General features: G+C 35.9%; 2 protein-coding genes across 3 annotated transcripts; one reads left to right on the top strand and one right to left on the bottom strand.

Annotated features, from left to right (window-relative positions):
• Positions 1-483: 483 nt before the first annotated feature.
• LOC141435374 (uncharacterized) lies at positions 484-13,325 on the bottom strand. The gene is made up of 3 exons (XM_074098091.1): positions 12,528-13,325; positions 7,506-7,736; positions 484-1,696 (listed from the first exon to the last, which is right to left on the bottom strand). The coding sequence occupies exons 1-3, from the start codon at positions 13,284-13,286 to the stop codon at positions 1,517-1,519; spliced, it is 1,170 nt and encodes a 389-aa protein (XP_073954192.1). The 5' UTR covers positions 13,287-13,325; the 3' UTR covers positions 484-1,516.
• LOC141435372 (uncharacterized) lies at positions 10,525-22,955 on the top strand. Of its 2 annotated transcripts, none has more exons than XM_074098088.1 (4): positions 10,525-12,071; positions 16,759-17,540; positions 18,249-18,479; positions 22,249-22,955. In XM_074098088.1, the coding sequence occupies exons 2-4, from the start codon at positions 16,770-16,772 to the stop codon at positions 22,429-22,431; spliced, it is 1,185 nt and encodes a 394-aa protein (XP_073954189.1). In that variant the 5' UTR covers positions 10,525-12,071; positions 16,759-16,769; the 3' UTR covers positions 22,432-22,955. The 2 variants fall into 2 exon arrangements, with proteins under 2 accessions (XP_073954189.1, XP_073954188.1); XM_074098087.1 differs by lacking the exon at positions 10,525-12,071 and adding an exon at positions 14,119-14,286.
• The last annotated feature ends 1,046 nt before the right edge of the window (positions 22,956-24,001 follow it).

Genomic DNA, 24,001 nt, shown 5'->3' with positions numbered 1-24,001 from the left:
GTTAGTCTTACTAGAGATTTCCTCATTTGTAAACTAAACGTAACACAAATTTTAATGACAAACTGGCTACACGAAACTAACGTCGTCTATGGTATTACACTTGTCAGAATACCTTCATTAAAATTAAAACCGTGCGGGTAGTTGTTTCCTACTCGTTTGGTTTAAATTTGAACCAAGTACGTATATAAACTCGCCTTGAAAAGTTGTCACATGTATCAAAAATAAAAAAGCTTGCAAAAAATGCTACAGCAATTAACATTTATGACAAAAGCTGGGCCATGTTTTGCCTCGCTGCGTATTGGTCTGTTGCTATATAATTAAAATGTCATTTTGTAAATTGTCTGTTTGTAATACTTATGCGATGTCGGCCGCATGCGCGTTGGGATCGTGCGATCGTCATTACCCGCTGACACTGTATTCACTGTAAAACTATGATATTATATAAAAAAAACAAACAATCCTGAGATAATAAAAGGGACAAAATATTATCAATACTGTGTTTTATTTCATCGAATTCACAAGTTTTGTTTTGTATAAAGCCTAGTTTAGACCTGCAAGTTGCGTTATATAGCGATTGATTTAACCACTTGATACTCGTTCGCTTTACCACCTCGGTAATGTAATGCAACTTACAAATTTTGATTGCAAGTCTAAACTGAGCTTTATAAGTGTGCGTGACTAAAATACTGCAAAGAATGACTTATTTATTCAGTAAGGCGTTACACTGGGGGGGGGGGGGGGGGATTAAGTGGTTCAAAGCCCCCTTCCCCTCCAAAAGACATTAAGTTCTTCCTTGACAAATCTTAAATCATCTCGCAGGTAGACGGCTAGGTACTGCTTAGGCATGCATAGTTTGATAAAAATAACATTAAACTGAACTGAATGGAATTCTCTAAGTTTTGGAACAACTCTGGTAATGTTTAAAATTATGGATTTCGAACTAACTAAGTAATATAGGTGATTCATTATAATATTTATTATACTATGGTAGGTACAGTCACAACTCTAGTTTGTGATCCATTTTGTAAAAAAATTGAATTGTCATACTCGTACCACATTATAGTAAGATTTTTTTGAGATGTCCCAATATAGGTCCCGATCTCGTTAACAGCCAACCTTTCGAACAAATCCATTGTATTCTATTGTTCCCTCAACCGCATAATCCTCAGTTTAAAATTAACGAAAATATAAAATAAAATAGTTCACTGAAATAATGGCTTTATTATCTAGAGCAGAAAGTGCATTTAAAAAAAATACACGTTCGCAGATAATACTTTTCCATGACGCGAGTTCTGCAAGTGATATAGTGGGGATATTCTAAAAGTGGGTCCCAAATTAAAATCGTGACTGTACAAATAACCCAGAGGCCTTATTGTGAATGAATCACAATCGTTTTCGCCACTTCTTTCTGTCACACGGCATATGACGAGGGTAGAAAGAGATGCACGTCAGCGCGTTAGACAATACGGCCTCTGGTCTAATTCTGGTGGAAACGTCTAAAGGTATGCTAGGTTTTTTAAATGACCCCCCACTTGACGTAATCATTAACAATCTCATTGACCCTGACGGGGAACAGCTGGCTGGTGTCAATGTTCCAGTTTTCCAGATCCATCTCCCCCAGCTTCGGGGCATTGGCAGCTTCCACCGTCACGATGGGGAGTACGAACACAGCGACCGCGAGGCCGAAGGGGAGCGACTGCAAGAAAACGTCGTGGTTAGATGTAGGTATATGTTGTGGACCAAGTGATATGAAAAATGACCAATATTAGATAGCAATTTGATAAAAACTATTCAATCAATTATATTGCCCGGGCATTATACTCAAACTCAAACTCAAATAATATATTGTTAATTATAGGTAAGTACATGTGAAGTTGGAAATCATTTAGAAAAGAACTGCTATAATTTGCTTCTTAGGCGTACAATATTATTTTTCTTAAAATTAATAATAGTTTATTTACTTACTAACATTAAATGCGGTAAAATCATTTTCTAAGAATTCACTTCTATCATAAAATACATTATCTTTCAAAAATTTCAATAAAGTCGTACATAATGTACGTCTAGATATCCCCTATTGGGCAAAGTAATAAAAAAAACATGTCGCATTACTATTTTTTTATTTTTACGTAATATTTAATGAATATAAACATCTATCAAAATCTGTAAAATAAGTTATCTTAATGGTAGAATTTAATTCTGGCACTCGAAGGCCACAGTTGAACCTAACACGCTCCTCCTCGCTGTGCTCGTCGTCGCACCTAACTTTCAGATCGAATTAATCAGACTTCAGTTGTAATCAAATTTCCCAACGACCATGTAGCAATATGGCCCAAGCCCTCTTGTTCTGAGAGGAGGCCTGTGCCCAGCAGTGGGACGTATATAGGCTGGGATGATGATGATGATGATGATGTAGCAATATTCATTCATAATGCCCGGACAATGTGAACTTTAGATAATAATATCACTAAGCCCGGTAGGTATAGCTTGTCATTATACCTATTCATAATGCCCTTATTAATCACTTGGTCCATAATATATACCTATAATAGGTACTTGTATTATCTATTCTGTGGTATAATACGGGAGCGCCAAAGTTCGCATTCTTTTCGCTCCGAATCATCGTTTGTCATAATTTTTTGAAACCTTTCATTTTTCTGAAATTGTTATATGGTCATCCTATAGAAAACTACGTTAGGTTTGTTTAATAACAATTAACAATTCTCAACAATGATTGGATTGAGTCGGACTCGCACACAAAGGGTTCTGTAGCATTATCTATTATACAACATTAGACATTAGCAAAAAAAACGTAAAAAAAAACTAGTTTGTTGTATGGGAGCCCCTCTTAAATATTCATTTTATTTTAATTTAATTATTTATTTTTAAAGTGATTATATAACTAAATATTCTGAGAACATTTCAAGCGTCTACCTGATACCGTTATCAGTTATTAATATTAAGCAAAAAAGTTTTTGGTAAAAATTTCACTTTTAATACAGGCTTTTTTTTGCTGACTGTACTTTTTGTTGGCTATACTTAGAGAGTCGCCATACTCCAGGTTAAAATATACGAAATATCGTTTAGCGTAATCCAAGTTTATGCTCCTACCGCTACATCTTCAAAAGAAGAGATAGAAAATATGTACAACGACCTAGACAAAGCGATAAATGAATGCACACAAAATATAATACTCACGGGAGACATGAATGCAAAAATATTCTAGGAGAGCGAAACGAAAAATTTGTGATGGGAGACTGGTTACGGGAGAAGAAACAAAAGGGGAGTTGGCACCCTTTGGGTACGGAACCCTAAAAAGAGTTACGACAAACGATCAATCTGACAAACATTACATTCGGACTTACAACAAGTATGTGAGCCGATATGGACCTGTTAATACAATACAATACAAATATTCTTAGTGAACACCACAAATCAGTACAATAATTTGACATAGTTATAAAGACAGAATGCAGGGTGGACTATAGGCGGTCTTATCGTTTAAAAACCTTCCATGTAAGGGCCAGTTAGCTCCTTACACTTGCTTGATGCTGCTGTGGTAAGTTCGTGGAGTGCAGAGAAAGAAGCCGTAGTTGTTCACTTATAGTTTATTTTAAGTTAAGTAAGTTAAAGTAGTTCTAAGATTATAGTTAAGTAATTGGCGATACTTTCTCTTTAGATGTGTCTTGTACGCTAGTTAGTTACGCACTCATCGATTCCACCAAAAAATCATTGTTATAACGATTGCGATGACGCGGGCAAAAGTAGGTCGCGTATGTAAGCAAAAATGTACGGCAGTGACCGTACATTCCAAATAACCATTTAGATGTAGAAACAGAAACTAATACAAATACGGACAATACCGTATGATTAAAAAAAAGATTCGAAGGCTCCGGATGAGCTTTGCATCCGCACCTCCTGTAGCTGGACACGCTCAAGGTGACCTAACAACAAGACCACCGGGAAACCCGATCATATCTGCCACAGCGGAGCGTGCAAATCTGACACGCCCTACCCGCCCTAGAAATAGTCGTATGATCGAATCAGATTATTATGCACGCTTTGTTTGTGTCAGATATTGGTGCTGGTGATTGTACTATTATGTAGTTTGGAGGACATACTCTAAGAACAGACAACGTACTTATAGTGTATAGTCTGTCAAAAAAAGAGTAGAAATTAAAAAGTGGCAACACTGTAGTGTCATCCCTTTCAAACCCTGTCAAACCAAAAAGGGAGGAGACTACAGTGTTGCCACTTTTTAATTTCTACTCTTTTTTGACAGACTATACTTAGTATTTTTTTTTATCAAAAACTTAAGTAGGTAACTTTTGTTCTTTATAGCAAAACGATTGCTCGATGAAATCTAAGATTCTTTTTTAAAGTGAAAAAGTATTTCGGCTGTGCTAGTCGGTATTTGAACCCGCATCCTATTGGCTGATCGTGCCGATCGTGCTTAATGGAACTACTTATACGTAATTAATTATTAAATTACGAAATTTGTGTTTGATGTTCATTTCGTTTTCTTCCTTGTCGACCAATCACGTAGTTCATAGGCAATTTGTAACAGAGATATTACCATGAGTAACTTATCAATCCATATTACACTATAATAAAGAGAACAAACTTCATTCTGCTAATTCATACCCTATGGCTTCGCTCGTAGCTCTAATATAAAATGGGAGCCGAGACGGAAATAGGTCCTTTGGGAATTAACGTTTAATTAAAATGATAGTCATCGTGGCAATCATCGTCAAGGATACAAAAAAGCATCAACTACGAAACATTAGTTATCATTATAGTGGAAAAAAAACCGGGCAAGAGGGTGTCGGACACGCCCGAAATAGGGTTCCGTAGCCATTACGAAAAAATTAAGTAATACTTTTCTAAGGATTTCGTATTTCGTACGGAATATACAAAGTTTAGGTATATTTTCTACCTTAGGCTGCTATTTACCATTTTGTCGGCATAGTTTACATATATATTCGTGCAAAATTACAGCTTTCTAGCATTGATAGTCTCTGAGCAAAGCCGCGGTCGGACAGACAGACAGACAGACAGACATGGCGAAACTTTAAGGGTTCCGTTTTTGCCATTTTGGCTACGGAACCCTAAAAATGATTAGAAATCACCCTACTCGTAAGATTAATATATCATGTTACCTATATACCTAGTTACTAAGGGAATAATCCATACTAAAATTATAAATGCGAAAGTGTGTGTGTTGGTATGTTTGTCCGTCTTTCACGTCGAAACGGAGCGACGGATCGTCGGGATTTTTGGCATAGAGATAGTCTATGGGCCCGAGAGTGACATAGGCTACTTTTTATCCCGGAAAAATGCACAGTTCCAGAGGGAACAGCGCGCGATAACCGAATTCCACGCGGGCGAAGCCGCGGGCAAAAGCTAGTTCACCATAAACACTCGTATCACTCCTAGACCTTGATCTTGACTACTGTACCTACTTGTACTCAAGAGTAAAAAATCAACTCAAGATATTTAATACCCATTTAGATTTAAGTTATTCAATTTCTGCTATTTATCTTAATTAAAATGGTGGATTATTTTGAGTTGATATACTCTTGGAGGAGTGCGATATATCCTTATGTAGTGACATTGTGTTTTTCTTGATTATTTCATTTATATAGATCATCGTTCATCCACAATTACCTCCCATATTTCGTTTGCTACAATTTTTTACCGTACTTCAACGGCAAAACCCACTAGATTACATTCACAAAACTGTCCTCCGATAGACAAAGCCATACTCGTACCGATTTTTATGATTTAAAGTCGGGTTTTGTACCGCGTACCTTGATTTTGGAGAAGCTCGATATTCCGGCACAGTTGCATAAACGCCGTGCATGCGATCACGAGACGACTGCATGCAAGTTGTGCCGAAATATCGAGCTTCTCTATAATCAAGGTACTTACGCGGAACAAAACTCGAATTTAAATTATAAAATTAGTATCGTAAACTGCTTCAACTTTGCCCACTGGCCCTAACATTGCCTGACTTGATTTAGAGTCGATAACTTAGCACTCTTATAGGTTGCGGGGGGAAAAAAGTTTTAAAACCTAAAGGGTGCTAAGTTATCGACTCTAAATCGAATCAGGCAATGTTGGGGCCAGAGGGCAAAGTTGAAGCAGTTTACGGTACTTAATGACCTTGGCCCTTAATAGTCTAAAACATTGTGAAACCGAAGGTACCAATTAAAAAAAAAACTAACTTGACTAGAAGTTTCCTGTTGCAAACAATATAGGTAAGTTTCGCTACTGTACTAACTTGTCCAACACGGTAAATATTCATAGAAACTATTTTTTTTTTTTGGAATTTTATGGCCTGGTTATTCATAGAAACTAAAGGTACGAGCAGGGTTGCTAACCGTAAAAAAAATCCCTCGTACTACGCAGCTAAAAATCTCGTCTCGTTGCTTTCAAACCTCGTACATTTATTATTTTGCATCTAAAACGTGCTAAAACCGAAATTAAGGCATATTAAACTATTGGATTTAGGACTTTTTACTCAATGAAATAAACTATTGCAAGTTTCCTACTAAATAAAACATCACTTTGTATCTCAAAAAATCTTTTTTCAAGACTCAAAACTAAAATCACAAAAAAAAATTTGTCTAAGTATATTATTATGAAACTGCAAATAATGGTGGTGCAAAATGTTCGTACGGCCATATTGTACGAGGAACCTCGTACGGTTGGCAACCTTGGGTACGACATATGAATCTTTATACCTATACTTAGGTTCACAAATAAACACAAGTTAATTAAACAAACAAGTGTTCTGTGTTCTCTGAATAAAGATCAGTGTTAGGAGTATAGTTAGCTTGATTATGTGGATTACCAGTGGCTTAAGCTGCGCCTGTGACACCTAAAACAAGACTTATTATCCTACTAATTCCTATTCTCGTATTTTATTGTTTTGGTCATCTCCTACCCGTCTCGTGTGTGTCTGCACGCTGTGTAGACTGAAATCAGCGCGGTGCAGCTAGGGTGCATATAGTCCTCACTAGGAATGTCGATTCTTTCCAGAAAAGATCGATTCTCGAATCGATCTGAATCAAGGCCTGAAAAATCGATTCACAAAAAATCGAAGTCAAAAAGATCGATTCTCTAAAAATCAATCTTTTCTTGATTTGCTTTTCTAGCTCGTATTTTCAATATGTAAATCCAATTATGGAAGAAATTACCTTAGTAATCGAAATCTGCAGTTCGTATCGTACCTCTTACTTTTCTGTCAAATAGGTACTATTAGCGTAAGCGGAATGGCACGATAAGAAGTTCTAATTCTAATTACGAATTTCGACCCAGCCATCACAATAAAAACACTTCTGACTTTTGACTTTTTTATAACTATTCTATTCTTGTCGTGTTCATTATTCGCAGGACAAGGTTTGCATTAAACAAAAAAACTGGAACGGAGGCGAAACCGTGGGCAATAGCTAGTTTATATTATAATACTAGTAGAAGTATACTAGTAGAATTTCACCTACCTCTTTTAGCTCATAATCGAAGTCCTCCCTGGAGTAAACCATCTCAGGATCCAGACCGAGCCTCCTGAGCGCCGCCGTCAGCTGACGGTAGTACTCCTCGACCAGCTCCTCGTAATGCTGCGCCCGGAACTGCTCGTCGGAGCCTGTGAAGATGAGGTACAGCAGGTCTGTGGCCACGCAGCCGGTGCGGACGGTCTGGTAGTCCACTGTTATGATGTCTAGATTGCCGTCCTGTGAAAAGAGATGTCAATTAAGCTGGAGACGTGCTATAGGAGAGATGCAAGAGGAGATATGTGATACAATGAAGAAGAACTACATGGTCACATATAGGTACTCGCGATATCACAATCGACAAAATCCCTTTGATGTTCGGTACAAAACCGAACGGGAGCCCGAACGATTCGCGTTACTATAATGTAATGTAGCCGCAGCATTATGCATAGGCGACAAACTAGAAAAGCCTACAACGAAGTACATGCTTAATTACATTGTTATTGGCAAATAGATCGCAGTTTATAATTATACGATGATAAGATTAGGTACATCCAATAAACGTTTATACTCGAACACTGATAATAGCTATTTGTGCAACAAGAGAGCAAAGTTGTTTTTTGTTGCGAGTGTTGATTTTGAATCCCGAGTAAGCGAAGGATTCTATAATTGAATCACGAGCGCTAGCGAGTGATTCTAGGTTAGAATCCTAAGAGCAGCAAGGGATTCAAACACACGAGATGCAAAAAAACTTTGGTCTCGTGTGACACATACAATTTTTCACCTCAGCATCGAGAACATAATTTAAATGTAACATGAGAACCTACATATACCTACCTGTTAACAAAACAAACACATTTTTTAAATATAATCCGATTATAAAGAAAAACAAATATATAAAATATCACATTTAAAACCATGAAAAAGTGTCCGGTTGGTACAAAATAAATCTCATACTCATAACATGCATTGTAATTTGAACTTCTTGTAAAATAATGTCATACTTATTTTTTAATACTGCAAAAAGCCTCATCTTGGGGTCATTAAAAAGGTTGAACAATAAACGTATAATTTATTATAAATGTTATTAAACCTTTCAATGTGATTTTATTAAGACTTCTATTACAGATTTGTTACAAATTAAACAAATATTTATTCCAACTGTAGAGGCAGTATACGGAAATTCTTTTATAAAAAAAACCAGAGAAGCGGCTTTCGTGCAACGAGGTTAGCATAAAGTACTATTCAACAGAATCTGTCAATTTTCTACATATTTAAGACACCCTAGCGTGGGCACACTTGATTATATATGTCCCTGTTGTTGCAATTATCATCTAAAAGGAATCAAAAAAGAATAATAGTCACATCACAAAGCCTTAGGCAACCCGGTGTTTATATTAGTAGGCTGGAAATATCTACAGGATTGTCAGATTCTATTGAATTGGAGTTTACTTTATTAAAAGATCGGGAAAATTTACATTTTCGAAACATTTCGTTGTCATGTAATTTATTAGTTATCGATATATTTTTAATAAGTACCATAATTTTAATTTAAGATTGTAAGTAATTAACACATTTGATCCTATCTCTCGCTTTTTTCGTGTTGAAGTGAAATGATAGATCAAAGTAAAGTTCCAATATTTGGAATTAAGTGAGTAGACCCAACACTGTACTCAGCATTAAAAAAATATATATTAAAAAGTTACTTTGTCTCACGGAGTGAGCAAAATCGCATTTTGCTCACTGATTTCTCATAGCAAAACCTGCCTGTTTGAGGTGCTGAGGTGAAAAAGCAATTTAAGTAGTTAAGTACCTATAATACCTAAGTATCTGCCTTGTTTTCCATTATGATTTCAGAAAAGCGCGTAGTTATGTTAATATTATATTTTAATTCACAGGGTCACGATATTAATATTCGGCGAGTAGGTATTAAAAGTATTAATGCATCACCCTATTTTATGACATTTAACATTTAAGGTTTGTGATTCGAATATGAACGTTTTATATTGTAACGTTTTAGTTTTGTATTTTTTTTATTTTTCCTTTTATGTCTAATCTTTTTATGTCAATTGCATATTTCCATATGCATTTGCATATTTAGCGCATTTTCTATAAGCCGTGCGTGAAGTTATAAAACATACGTTCACAGAAATATCGATAAGGTCTAAAATATAATAATAAATTAAAATAATCAGAAATCGGACTGCCATAAAAAACGATAAACCTTATTTTAGTTATTGGGTATTTTAGTAACAAGGGTTCCGTCAGTACCGTCTTCTACTATTACTTATTCTGTGGTACCGTTGGGTGGGATGCAGAACCCTAAAAACTATTGCGATGAGGAAGACTATGTTCTTTGTCTTTACTGTAATTTGTTCATGCTAATGACATTAAAATGAGCCCACCAGGCAATCATACGATCCTAGCATACAATATTAGTCAAATGATTACTATTCTTACCAACGTATGTACAGTCGAGTGTAAAATATGGACTATTTACTACAACAGATTTTTATTTCGACGTAGAGTCACAGAATAAGTAATAGTACACGTAGAGTGAGGCCACGTGAACGTTATTTTTTGAGTTGTGTCGCGTAATTTTGGTTTCATTACAAAAGTCAAGTTCTGAAGCATTTATTTTGCGTCGCCGGACCTTTGTATCTAGACACGCGGCAGCATGTCAAGCCAAGTTCAAGGTTCAAGCTGACAGAACTGGCGAGCAGCACCGTGTGTAATTTTACCCGAACCATTTGGAGCCACTTTTGACCCCCTCATAACTCAAAAACTATTTCACATAAACATGTCAAATTTGGCTCATTTATTGAGACTTGTGTGAGATACATATGTGTTCCAAATTTCATAACCACACCTCAAACGGTTATTTAGATACCTAATAACATCCAAAAGTCGACATTTTTATCACTGACTCACCTATAGATCAAAATTCTAACCCAGTTCCAGATGACCTGTAAAGTTCAAATTTGGCATCCCGATAATGACATATTTATTTATTTATTTACATTATCATCACTTACACTCATTACAGGAGTTAAACCTAAGGCGATACAGAAGCCTTGATTGTTGACTTTAACGACAAAAGAAGTGAGATCTAAATGGGTGCCAAGTGCCAAGGTGCCAAGTTCAATGGTCAGTCTTGAAATTTATATATACAACTCAACATATCATTTCTTCTTATAATTTAGGATAATATTAAGCCTATGGTCGGACTTGGCTTGTTTTCATATACCGAACCGATTCATTCGATTCATTTCGATTCGAACCGCCTCAGTGTTGTTTCTCGTGACAAAGTACTTCAGAGTTCAGCTGCCTTTGTGCTTGACTGTAGGTACCTACTTCGTGGTAACTAAGGTTTAATTGAATCATTGACACACTCTAATACACTAATTCAAACTTTAATTAACCTTAAATCTTGTAGATACCTACTTAATTTGAAAAGTAACACAAATAAACAAATAATATTATCAACATTTTATCACTAGGTCACGTTATAATTTCTTTTACCGTTAGGTATACCACGTGGAAGTATTTTTGTTATAACAACAAACTTTAATGGTATTTATTAAAGGTAATATGTCATCACGAGCAACACACATTGTTTAAAGACTTACGTCTTAAGGCATTGAGGGATTTTCGACGAAAAGACATTGCGGAGTTTCCCGAACGCTGTCCATCCGAGTTGGATTCGGCGATTGACCTCCTTCTCGAACCTACCTACCTAATTGGATGGTTTGTCCTAGATATCTATATAAATAAAAATGAATCGTAAAATGTGTTGCTAAGCGCAAAACTCGGGAACGACTGGTCCAATTTCGCTAATTCTTTTATTGTTGTGTTCGTTACTGCCGGGAGAAGGTTTTTATGGGAGAAAATATAGAAAAAATACAACGGGGGCGAAGCCGCGGGCAACAGCTAGTACATAAATAAGCGTCAGCAACTTCCATAACTGAATTCTCAACCAAAACAGGGGTAGACAAGACATCACATGAACATTCGACATGACTTTAGTCTTGAGAAGGTATATATATATAGAACTTTATCAGTTAAGCACCCGAAAAATTTGTATGATTTCCTCGGTGCGTGTAGTGCGTAAATTACGTCGTTCACAGTTTCAACTTCGGACAGACCTAAGTGTTTGTGTACCATCATCCTCAAGGTTATTTTTTGCTATCAGGAAGTTTGTTGATCAAGACGTTAACCAGTTACTGTGTTGAATCTTGTACTTATTAAGTATACCTAGTGCCATCCACGAAGACGCGTGATTTTTTCAAAATTAAACATTGTAATAAGAACTACGGTGCGAGTCATCGTGAATGACTATACCTATACATAGCTCCGTAGTTTCATGTGATTTACAAGTTTATTAACTCGCTTTATTATTACTGCCGAACTACAATACTTTCTAACACTTAAACGTGAACGTTCGTGCTGTTTTGACGTGATGGTAGCAGAATCATAGAAAATGTTTATTAGTAGGTAGGCTGCAAGATACAGAGTTGTTAAATAGATTTTGTGATCTTCTATGTCTTGCCAATGTACCTACGTACAAAACATTAAGTAAGTATATCTATTCTGATTTCAATAAACTTAATTTCTTTTTTAACAATTCTTTTATGATCAATAGTCACTAATGGCCTGTCAAAAAAATATTTTATCTTAACTTCAATGTAGTATCTAAATTAAACCAAATTTAAACCAAGTTTACCATGTGAAACTAGATTTTTTTCTACAAGAGGTCCAAAGCCGTGGATGTTAACCTTTGTTGGAATCTACCCCTTAAAATTTAAGTAGGTATGTTATTTGTTAATCAACCCAAATAAACCATACACACCTGCCTACTTGTTTTCCTTGTAAGTTTTTTTCTCTACACGTATGTATGTATCTGTTTTCTTTATTACTTACTATGTGGTGTCAAACAGTAATTGTATTGTTTTGTAATAGCCCAAGCAATGAAATCACCGCAAGTTTCTGAATACAGCTGCAAATTGATATGAAAGTTTCTACGAAACTTACTTCCTTAGTCTTGTGCATCAAGTTGCTGGGTCGAAAGTCCCCGTGCGTCAGCACTGTCCGCCGCAGTGGCTTCCAGTGATCTCTCAGCTTCGTCACATTCTCCTTCAGGTACGACTCCAGCCTCTCCCTGTTCTCCTCCTTGGTCGCCACCACCACATTCTCCACCATTTTCCCCCACACCAACTTTATCTTCTCTTCTGGACCTTTTATTTCATACAGCATCTTTTCAGCCACTTTCGCGAACTCCTCGGGGTTTTCTTCCGCATAAGCGAACGATAAAGCGTGAATTTTCGCTAATTCTTTGACAGCCGTGCGAGCGTAATTCCAATCTATAGATTTTAATCTGTCATAAGTTGTATATCCTCTTACTGATAGGTCCTCTAACACAATGGTTTCTTCGTAGAGTTTAGGGTTACACCCATAGTATTTAGGGAAATACAGTCTGTGTTCTTCAGGTACATTGTTTTTGTCCTCTATCTCACCGTAAATACCGACGAGTTTTTCGTATACGAACCTTTCTGTCTCGTAAAACTGTGTTATGGGTATTTCTTCGCGAAATGTACTTCCTATATTTGCTACCTTGGCGAACAATTTTAAGTCTTGTTTTGTTTCTGATTTGATTGTGACAAGGAATAGTTCGGAAGTGTAGTTCCCACCGCCTGTGGATATGGGGGTGATGGTGACGTCATGGTTGTCGTAGTTTTGCTCGAGCGTGACCTTGTCGAGGAGGCTGCGCAGTGACAGCTGACCGTCCGTCATGTTGCGTGGTGCGCGGGCGACTGAACCGCATGTTACTCAACAATCAGCACGGAGTTAACTATAGCACGAGATGAGAAATTAGAAAGATAGATCACTGTGTCATTAAACGGCGTTAGATGCTGCGCGTGGAACGCCGTTAAAAAAAGTCGTGGCGGCCTTGTTGTGTATTCTATGGGCTCTCAAGCAGAGGATCGGGGGTTCAAACCCGGGCTAGCATCTATTGTAGTACTTGATTGAACATAAAATAAATTAATATAAGTACAGATAAACAGAAAAAGTACGAAAATAAATCTAACCCTAATAAGAAATCTCTTCCAGCTAACCTAATTGTGAGAAGAAAATTTACAAAGATAGGCAAGCATTTTTTATTAATATGATTCTGGTAAATCTACCATTGACATAAATATTAAAATTGATACTAAAATAGGACGAACTTAGAGTCCTTAACAGTCATGGACCTCTAAGCAAGCACTTATCAATGTGATTTATGAACAAGCGTTTATTTCTTCCGAGTGTTTCATCTTGATTTCCTTGTCTGTGGCAGCTAATGATACTGTTGACTGAACCGGAATTGTTTGCTATCACCCAAATCTGTGGCCGTTTTGTGTGACGCTCGACCGCTTGCGATTGCATTCACCGTCTCTTTCTACCGTCATCCTATACCGTGTGACAGAAAGAAGTGGTGAATAACATTGCGATTCCAAGTGCGTTTAGGCAACATAGTCCTCTAGTCTCACATAATTTATTGAATTAAGGGGCTGTTTCACCATCCATTGATTAGCGTTAACCGACGGTTAAATGTGATGCCGTCTCCGTCTATCCGAACAAAACAAATAGAGACGGCATCACACCTAACCACCAGTTAACACTAATCAATGGATGGTGAAACAGCCCCTAAGTCTAACATCTGCTAGCACGGTGAACGGTTGTGTTGCTCTGAAGATGAGCTCTGGTTGAGTTTGAAACGCGTCAATGTTGTGTGGTGGTGATACCCAGTTAGGTTTGTGTGTGTTGTTGCACTGTGGAAGTGGAAGAGCTGCATGAGCTCACAATTTTGTTGTGTAGTCGTAGCTATTGTAAGGTCGCGGGTGAACAGAGTAATTGTTTTTATTAATAGGCATATGTTTATTCATCATCATCATTATCATGTCAGCCTAAAGACGTCCACTGCTGGACATAGGCCTCCCCCAAGGCTCTCCACTCAGACCGGTCTTGTGCTTTCCGCATCCAACGCGATCCCGCGATATTAACCAGGTCGTCGCTCCATCTTGTTGGAGGCCTACCGACAACTCGTCTCCCGGTCCGCGGACGGCATTCGAGAACTTTCTGACCCCATCGGCCATATTATGTTATTCCTAAAATATTACAATAGAATACAACATAGTAAGCAAATATGAGAAGTAAAGTCGGTACGATATTATCAACAAGTCAACAACAGAAATTGGTATCATTGCATTAAAGATAAAATAGGTTGAATTGAAATAAGCTCTAGGTAGGTATCTACTACAAGAGCGAAACCAGCTTTCTAGCCGGGGTGGGGGGACACATTGTCAAATTCTATTCATAACTAAATCAATTTTCCTCTTTGTTTACTGGAATACATACGAAATAATTAAGGTTGTCTTACACCAGGCCTCAGGGGGGGGGGCATGACTACCATGACCCTCCCATTCTGGATCCGCCCATGTCTATCCAATAAGTAACAACGATGGGTGACACAATTTAACAGTATTGCGTAGAGGATAATCTATACATAGGTATGACTCACAGAACTCAATAATAATTACCACGATATGGGATAAGTAGATTTTTTGCGTCCAATACACAGAGTCACCATTACTAGATCTTAATTTCTCAGTTATTAAACATATTACGTCTTTACATAAAACGTGGAAGAAATCAGTACTTATCCATAAGCTCGTATTTTCGTATTTGTTTTTACAATTTTTCAATAATGATCAACAAATTACAATAAATTTACCTAAAGTTAATTTATAGTTATTTGTGCAACAACAGAGCAAAGTTGTTTTTTGTTGCGAGCGAGTGATTCTAGGTAAGACTCCTGAGATCAGCAAGGGATTGAAATACACGAGATGCAAAAAAACTTTGGTCTCGTGTGACACATACAATTTTTCACCTCAGCAGCGAGAACATAATTTAAATGTAACATAAGAATAAAACCACATATACCTACCTGTTTACAAAACAAACACATTTTTTTAAAATAGAATCCGATTATTATCAATTATAATAGAATTACATTTAAAACCATAAAAAGAGTCCAGTAGCTACAATACAAATCGCATACTCATAACATGCAATCTTAACTTTTTATACTAATGTCACACTTATTTTTTAATACTGCAAAAGCCTCATCTCGGGGTAATTGAAAAGGTTGAACAATTAAACCTTTAAATATGATTTTTATTAAGATTTCTATTACATACACATAAATAGATTTGTTAAAAAATCATTCAATTTAACACATAATAATTATACTGTAGAGGCCGTATACGGAATTCTTTTATAAAAAAAAAACAAGAGAAGCGGCTTTCGTGCAACGAGGTTGCATACTTTATTAAAAGATCGGGAAAATTTACATTTTGGAAATATTTCGATATATTTTTAATACCAAAAATTTAATTTAAGTTTGTAATCGACAAATTTGATCCTATCTCTTGCTTTTTTCGAGTTGAAGTGAAATGAATGACAGATCAAAGTAAAGTTCAAATATTTGGAATTCAGTGAGTAGAGTCTACTCACTGAATTCCAAATATTTGAACTTTACTTTGAAGACCCAACACTGTACTCAGCATTTAAAAAAAATAATTAAAAAGTTACTTTGTCTCACGGAGTGAGCAAAATGCGATTTTGCTCACTGATTTCTCATAGCAAAACCTGCCTGTTTGAGGTGCTGAGGTGAAAAAGTTAGTTTCTTGATTTCATTTTCAAAAAACCACCGCTTTTGGACATGATAGGATGCAGAACGTACAAAAAGAGGTTTTGCAGTAGTTTAGATTACTTAAGTACACTTGCTATTTTCTATGACTACGCTGTTTAAATTATGTTCAATTGCACCAATTGGATAATCTTTTAGATCTATTGGACTATGTACCACTAGTAAGTGTCCATTGATATAATTCAGTTCGTCCGTGTGTACTATACACTGTATAGAATCGTGTTGTACGAATTTTGTCTTAAATAAAGATTTGTTTACAGATTTTCTAATCAAAAGTGAGTTTTTCGAAGATAAAGTACAAATAATACGATGTACTATGAATAAATAATAAGACTTATTATTTGTTCGTAGACGATGTGCGATTCAATTCAACAAACATACGGAGTCAATATTTATTTAATCACTCGGGATTGGTAATAAAATAATAAAGATTAATCGTAGATAATTAGACAGTCAAGATAACACTACTAATATATATAGTAAATTGTAAAAAGAACACATCAAATATTATAGTAATCATCAGCATGGAGACACCTAAAGATACGGTATCAAATTTGATTGCGAAAATAGCTGAAGAAATAAAATATGTGGACTACGACGCTGATATTAAAGAAATTAGTTCCCATGGTGCCAACCTAACTGCTGTGCTGTTCCTTGTGAAGCTTAAAGCAAAAGACAAAAAAGATATCAATCTTTTTGCTAAAGTGGCTGTTTTGGGTGACAGTGTGCGTAAAACATCTCCAATCCCTTGCCCATTCACAACTGAGATTTACTTCTACAAGAAAGTGTTAAAGCAGTTTGAGATGCTTCAAGAGAAACATAGTGTGCCCGAGGAACACAGGCTCGTTTTCCCGAAGATCTATGGCATCAACGAACAGTACCTTACCGAGACCATAGTTCTAGAGAACCTCATGGCAAATGGCTTCAAAACTCACGCGAGACAGAAGACAGTAGACTTAGAGTACGCGTCCACAGCTATAGAGCTGATAGCCAAATTCCATGCTCTCTCATTAGCTTATTGTAAGGAAGACCCGGAAGATTATGAAGAAGTTTCAAATAAGTTAACTATTGATACGTCTATCATGCTATCTTTAATGGACATTATGAAACCTAAAATGATCGGTACAGCGATGTCGGTAGTCTCAGATGTAAATAAGGAAAAGTTGGAGAAATACTTGGCAGGAGAAGGCGAGGAGGATAGATTTCTGCAGTTCATGAGTGTCTATTACAGCAAGGGCTCGCAAATGCTGGCACACGGGGATTTTAAACCCAGCAACCTGATGCATAGACGACAAGTAAGTACATGTAGTTAGTAAACATGAGTATTATGTAGTTGACATAAAAAAATAAATGAAAATTTGATTTGACATAATAAACTCGTAATCTTCAAATCAAGGGTGGTCCAGTTGATATTATGATTCATTTGCAGTTAAATACAGACGTTGCACTAGACTAATATACTCTTTCTTCGACTTACCAAATTCACAGTAGCTCCTACAAAAATATTCTTAAAAACATACAGATGAATAAAGAACCTTCTCCTTTTTTGAAGTCGTTTGAAAATTAAACGCAGTGCAGTGTTTTAAATTGATTTCAAATTTTCGATGCAAAACAGTAGTTTCTTGGACGAGTTAGGGGCAACATTTTTCAGCGTTAAAAAGCCTAATAAATATTCTGTGTTCAATCAAATTAATAAAACTATTAGTTACATCTGCTTGCTTCCAACCGAAGCGACTGGAGGTCTATGGCGCAAGCCTTTGTCCCACAGTGGACGTCCTACGGCTGATATGATGATGATGATGATGATGAAATTGTATAAGAAGAGCTACTTCGAATCTTAGCGGAAAAGTTTTACCTTTAGACCATAGACCAAAAAGTTGGAAAACCCCTACTTATAACACCCCTCATTTTGCGTCAGGGATAAAATTGAAGAGACGATGGAATTAGAAACGATATACCTAATAGTGCAAAAAATCTCAATTGTTTGTAATTGCATTTTCCAGAACGAGAAACTAGAAATGGTCCCCGTGGACTTCCAAATGGTTCACACGTCAAGTCCCACCGCTGACTTGATGTATTTCTTCTTTACTGGAGCAGACGAGGACTTCAGAAGACAGCACTACCATAAACTGCTGGACCAGTACTACGAACAGCTGAAGCTGGCGCTGGAGAGGCTGGACGTGGACCCCGAGGAGGTGTACCCAGAGAAGCAATATAGGAAGGAATTGGAAGAGGTTTGTTGATACTCTTCTCAATCTATATATACCCCGTGCTGGACAAAGACCTTGTTTCAAAAAACCGGCCACGTGCAAGACGGACTCGCGCACGAAGGATTCCGTACCATTATCTATACAACTTTAGACATAAGCAAAAAAACGGAAAAAATGTATGAATTAAATTCTGGTTTTGTTCCGCGTACCTTGATTTTAGAGCACCTCGATATTTCGGCACGTTGCATGCGCCATGATCACGAGACGTCACACGGTATAAGACAAGGGCAAAAAGAGATGGGGAATGCGTCCGCGAACCTTAAGGCCCATTTAGACCATTCAAGAACTTGCATACAAGTTGCATTACATCGCAGACTACCGAGGGACAATGAATTTAGTTTTTCAAACAAATACCGCAATGTAGTGAAACTTGCATGCAAGTTGTCGCATGGTGTAAAGGAGGCTTAGTTGGGTAATTATTTGAGGTGTAAGATAAATGTTACAGAAATAAAAACACACATTTTGATGTGGTCTGTTTTATTTTGAACAAAAGGATATGTACCGATAAGATGCTTTATATTATAAGAGATCGATAAAGTTTATTTTGGTTAAAAAAAGCAAAAATCCAATTTAACGGTAACGAAAATGAGCATCGAGACCACGAAAAAGAACATTTTGTTTATTTTTAAATCTTATAATTGTACTATTTGAATGAAAATCCGATCATAATGAGAAAACGAATAAGCATTATTTAATTAATCAGGTATCAACAGAAATAGACAATCGATATCTATATAAAAAAAAATTAAAACTTGACCACGAAAATGACGACTTCAAATTGTCATTTTTGTAACCTTTTAAATACTATCTAGAAATTACTTAATTAAAGTAAGATTAATAACTTCAACTCACAAACCAAAACAGTTTTCAATACCTTCCCCCCCGTGCAGGTCTACGGTAAACCAGAACGAAATTATGTTACAACGAAACAACACAACAAAATGCTCCTCTAAATGACGAAGTTTTCTTTTAATATTTAGATATATACATTTCACACGTACATTCAGGGCAAAATAATTCTTGAACCTCTCGCCAGTTAACAAAATTGGCGACGCACTGGTCATAATTCCTATAACCACACCTGGAGCAAATGGTGTTGACGGTCAACCATTCTTCGTTTAAATCAATAACGGCATAAACGATTACACTGTAAAAAGCAGAAAATTCTATAAAAAGTGTTCTGTATTTTTTCTACTTGTAGGGAAAATCATCTTTTTCGTGGACTTTAATCAGTTTCGTGGCCCATAGGACCACGAAAATGATGACCACGAAATTGAAAAGCTCTTACTTTCGCGGCTCTGCAGTAAATATCTATAGATTTGAAGCAAATGAAATCAATATTGAATAACTTAACTGTAAATGACACAGCACCAGTAAAACATTATATTTATTTACCCAATACTTACCAAGTCGCAACCGTAACGAAAATGACGCTCGATCTTTGACGCAAATCTAACTGAACCTTTATTACATTAATTATAGATAAATAATTATGACTTGCGATAAACATTATACTTTTCACCTCAGCACCTCAAACAGGCAGGTTTGCTATGAGAAATCAGTGAGCAAAATCGCATTTTGCTCACTCCGTGAGACAAAGTAACTTTTTAAATTATTTTTTTAAATGCTGAGTACCTACAGTGTTGGGTCTACTCACTGAATTCCAAATATTTGAACTTTACTTTGATCTGTCATTTCACTTCAACTCGAAAAAAGCAAGAGATAGGACCAAATTTGTCGATTACAAACTTAAATTAAATTTTTGGTATTAAAATTATCGAAATATTTCCAAATGTAATTTTCCTGATCTTTTAATAAAGTATGCAACCTCATTGCACGAAAGCCGCTTCTCTTGTTTTTTTTTTATACAAGAATTCCGTATACTGCCTCTACAGTATAATTATTATTTGTTAAATTGAATGATTTTTTAACAAATCTATTTATGTTTATGTAATAGAAATCTTAAAAAATCATATTAAAGGTTTAATTGTTCAACCTTTTCAATTACCCGAGATGAGGCTTTTTGCAGTATTAAAAAATAAGTGTCACATTAGTACAAGAAGTTAAGATTGCATGTTATGAGTATGCGATTAGTATTGTAGCTACTGGACTCTTTTTATGGTTTTAAGTGTAATTATTATATTTGATAATAATCGGATTCTATTTTTAAAAAAATGTGTTTGTTTTGTAAACAGGTAGGTATATGTGGTTTTATTCTTATGTTACATTTAAATTATGTTCTCGCTGCTGAGGTGAAAAATTGTATGTGTCACACGAGACAAAGTTTTTTTTGCATCTCGTGTATTTCAATCCCTTGCTGATCTCAGGATTCTAACCTAGAATCACTCGCTGACGCTCGTGATTCAATTATAGAATCCTTCGCTTACTCGGGATTCAAAATCACACTCGCAACAAAAAACAACTTTGCTCTCTTGTTGCACAAATAACTATTATATTGACGCAGTCTTATTTTCAAAGTTGCTTATAGTTAAAAAAGGATTTACAGGAGGTTTGACCTCTTTTTTTTGTTTAAAATATACTTAATAAGTGTGGCTACGAAAAATGATGGTGTATTTTGGAACAACGGGAAATGTAGAAAAAATAGTCTTATCAAATGTCCTAATTTTTTTTATGTTTGCATGCATGGTATATCATATTATGAACATTCAATCCATGTTTTAAACAGCAAGTTTTTCTATACCTTGTATTTTTTTACAATACTACAAAGTAATCAGGGATAATCCGAACCTGACCACGTAACTGACTTTTGTGCAGAAAATTTAAGTTATTGTGGAAAAAAAGATAAAAATAGAATAAAATGTATTTACCACAAGTTTCAGTGATAATATCCTAAGCAACTTAAAAACAATAAACGATATATTTCTAATTTATAACTGAAAATTTGAGTCTGAACACAATTGAACCTCTCGAAATAATAACCCAGTAGTAATTTATTAATTGTAAACTATGTACAAAGATACATCACAAAAAAGATATCAACAGTACCTAAAGTTGCTTATTTTGAGCATACAATTTTTTAAAGTTACTGCATGCAGCATTCGAAAAGAATGAGGGCTATTGCGTATGAATTCGCTACTAGAGGCGCTAGTGTAGCGTGAGGTCTCCGAAATGTCAAATCTCATAGTTTTTGGGTGAGCTACGCGGGTTTATTTATAATTAGAATAATTTTGTGAATATTTTTCAATACCTGAAATTAATTATGGCAAATATGGGTTCCGGGGCAATGAATGTCTGTGTTTTGAGACAGTTTTGTCTTTCGGAAACCTTTGTCCTCCCTTTTTTCCGAACAAAACGGGGACTATGCAACACTGTGGCATGCTCGATATTTTTATGGTACGGTTTTAAGGTGTATTAAATATGATTTTAATCTAAACTTTGTTTTCACGCCCGTAATAACTGACTTTGAAAGCCATACTTAAAAACCTCACGCAACAGTGCGCCATCTAGTGAGACAAAAAACGATAGCCCTTATTAATTTATAAAATACATTCAATCAGCCAATTTATTTATTTATTCTTGAAACGATTTCCATTAAGCATTTTTATTTCATTGGGTAGTGTGTTAAAGACGCGTATTGCAGTAATAAACGCACTTTTAAAGTACAATGAGTTGTTGGCTTTCGGACGCAGTAAATTGTATTTGTACCTACCTACTTTTCCCTTAAATTAACTTCAAAAGTGGATTTTTTCATGCAATATCCTTTTGTTTTCAGGCCAAAATGGTTGGTCTAATGATGGGAGTGATCCTGTTGCCAATAATAACTGTGGCAGAGGAGAACCTGCCGACCTTCGATGATGGAGCTGAAGTCACCAACTTCGTGGTGCCCGGCAGCGAACTGTATAGGGAGAGATTCAACGGAGTGGTCAACAACTATAGGGAGTGGGGGTTACTGTGATATAATCGGGATTGAAAACTGAGTACCTTCAGTCACAGCGCCACAGCGGAGTTTGTTAAAATATCTGACACGTTTCACCGGCTCTAGAAATACCTACCCGGTCATAAAGATTGCACATCGGTCTTTGGAAAGAGACTCGGCTAATTTCGGCTTCGGAGAGCGTTGTCACACACTACTTATAAATAATGTAAAACTAACTATGAATAATAAATAAATAGTTATGAATAATGTATGTTTATGTAATGTAATGTGTGTATGTGTGTGTAATGTATGTAATGTGTAATGTGTCTTAATGTAAATAATGTTGTATTTATTTTATCTCTTTTGAGTATTTCTGTTTTGTCTCTTTACCGCACGTAATTTTCCGCTTATCCTCTATATAACCAAATGTTTTTCCTAACTAGGTTAGCTGGAAGAGATCCCTTTTTAGGGATAAGCTCGCCTTTGTTCTCCTCTCTGTGTATTTGTATTTTTATTTTTATGTGCAATAAAGAGTTTACATACATACATACATACATACTTATGTGACAGTTGTCAGTCGTTGTAGGTGCAGATGCAATAGAGTATAAATTTAGATGTAAATATTTCTAAAATATTATTTTTAAAGAGTAGTTGAAACCCCCCAAAACTTGAAATTGTACGATGTCATCTTTAGGAAAAAGAGGGAACTATCCTTTTTGTAGTAGTTGCAACAGCTCTCTATAGATATCCGAAGTTTACATGTCATTAATTTGGGGTAAACTAAAGTTCATAAAGGTGCATTATACATACAGCGTGTATTTTTGATACTACCTCAAACTGTAACCAGACGAAGATTTAAGTGCTGTGAACCGATATCAAGACAAATTGTTAATTTAGAATTAGCTACCAGAGCGTAATTAATTTTTGAAATATTTTCGAGCAGCAATGCAAATGCGTACCTCTTAGATGAATGATTGGTCTCGCGCGCTCGCTCGACTAGATACCGCGGTAACTAAAAACAAAACGTTCGTGAATGCGGCAACTCAATATTGTAGTGTGCGTAAGAACGGTGTAAGACAATTTGCAAGGATGCTAGTGTGCGTGACGAATTGTGTTGCCAGCTGCTCCACTGTTACCCGAATTATTGGGAAAATAAATTATTCTGTGGTCTATTAAGTTACTGGATACAAAATGTATCTTGGGAAATACTTAGAAATTAAGAAGTAATTAAGAGTGAATGTATTAATATGTTTGTGTATAGGTTAGGCGTAGGTTTCTTCTTCAAAAAAATGGTAGGTATGATGTAGGTATATTAATGATCAGGCCTCACTTTTAATTAAAATATATATATATTTAAGGACATTCAATATTTACAAATTATTACTGAAAATTCATGGACTGAGTCACCAACTAAGAAGTTTTGCGTACTTAACACGTTGCACCTATAAGTAAACCTAATATAATTTACAGGTTAATTAAACTAAAAATAAAAATATTGTTTACAAAATATACATACATAGGTACATGCATACATACATACTTACATACGCATAAAAAACATAACCCTCCTTCGGGCAGTCGGGTAAAAGTTAACATTTTAGGAAAATGA

The sequence above is a fragment of the Choristoneura fumiferana genome, chromosome 14 (assembly GCF_025370935.1).
Source record: "Choristoneura fumiferana chromosome 14, NRCan_CFum_1, whole genome shotgun sequence".
NCBI lineage: Eukaryota > Metazoa > Arthropoda > Insecta > Lepidoptera > Tortricidae > Choristoneura > Choristoneura fumiferana.
This window is presented reverse-complemented; position numbering and strand designations above follow the sequence as displayed.

Excerpts from the sequence above, each read along its gene's own strand:
- LOC141435374 (XM_074098091.1), bottom strand. The coding sequence starts at position 13,286 with ATGACGGACGGTCAGCTGTCACTGCGCAGCCTCCTCGACAAGGTCACG. Across the intron at positions 7,737-12,527 it reads TGATGCACAAGACTAAGGAA|GACGGCAATCTAGACATCAT; the intron begins GTAAGTTTCGTA and ends CTCTTTTCACAG. Across the intron at positions 1,697-7,505 it reads TCGATTATGAGCTAAAAGAG|TCGCTCCCCTTCGGCCTCGC; the intron begins GTAGGTGAAATT and ends GTTTTCTTGCAG.
- LOC141435372 (XM_074098087.1), top strand. The coding sequence starts at position 14,259 with ATGTTGTGTGGTGGTGATACCCAGTTAG. Across the intron at positions 14,287-16,758 it reads TGGTGGTGATACCCAGTTAG|TAATCATCAGCATGGAGACA; the intron begins GTTTGTGTGTGT and ends CAAATATTATAG. Across the intron at positions 17,541-18,248 it reads ACCTGATGCATAGACGACAA|AACGAGAAACTAGAAATGGT; the intron begins GTAAGTACATGT and ends TGCATTTTCCAG.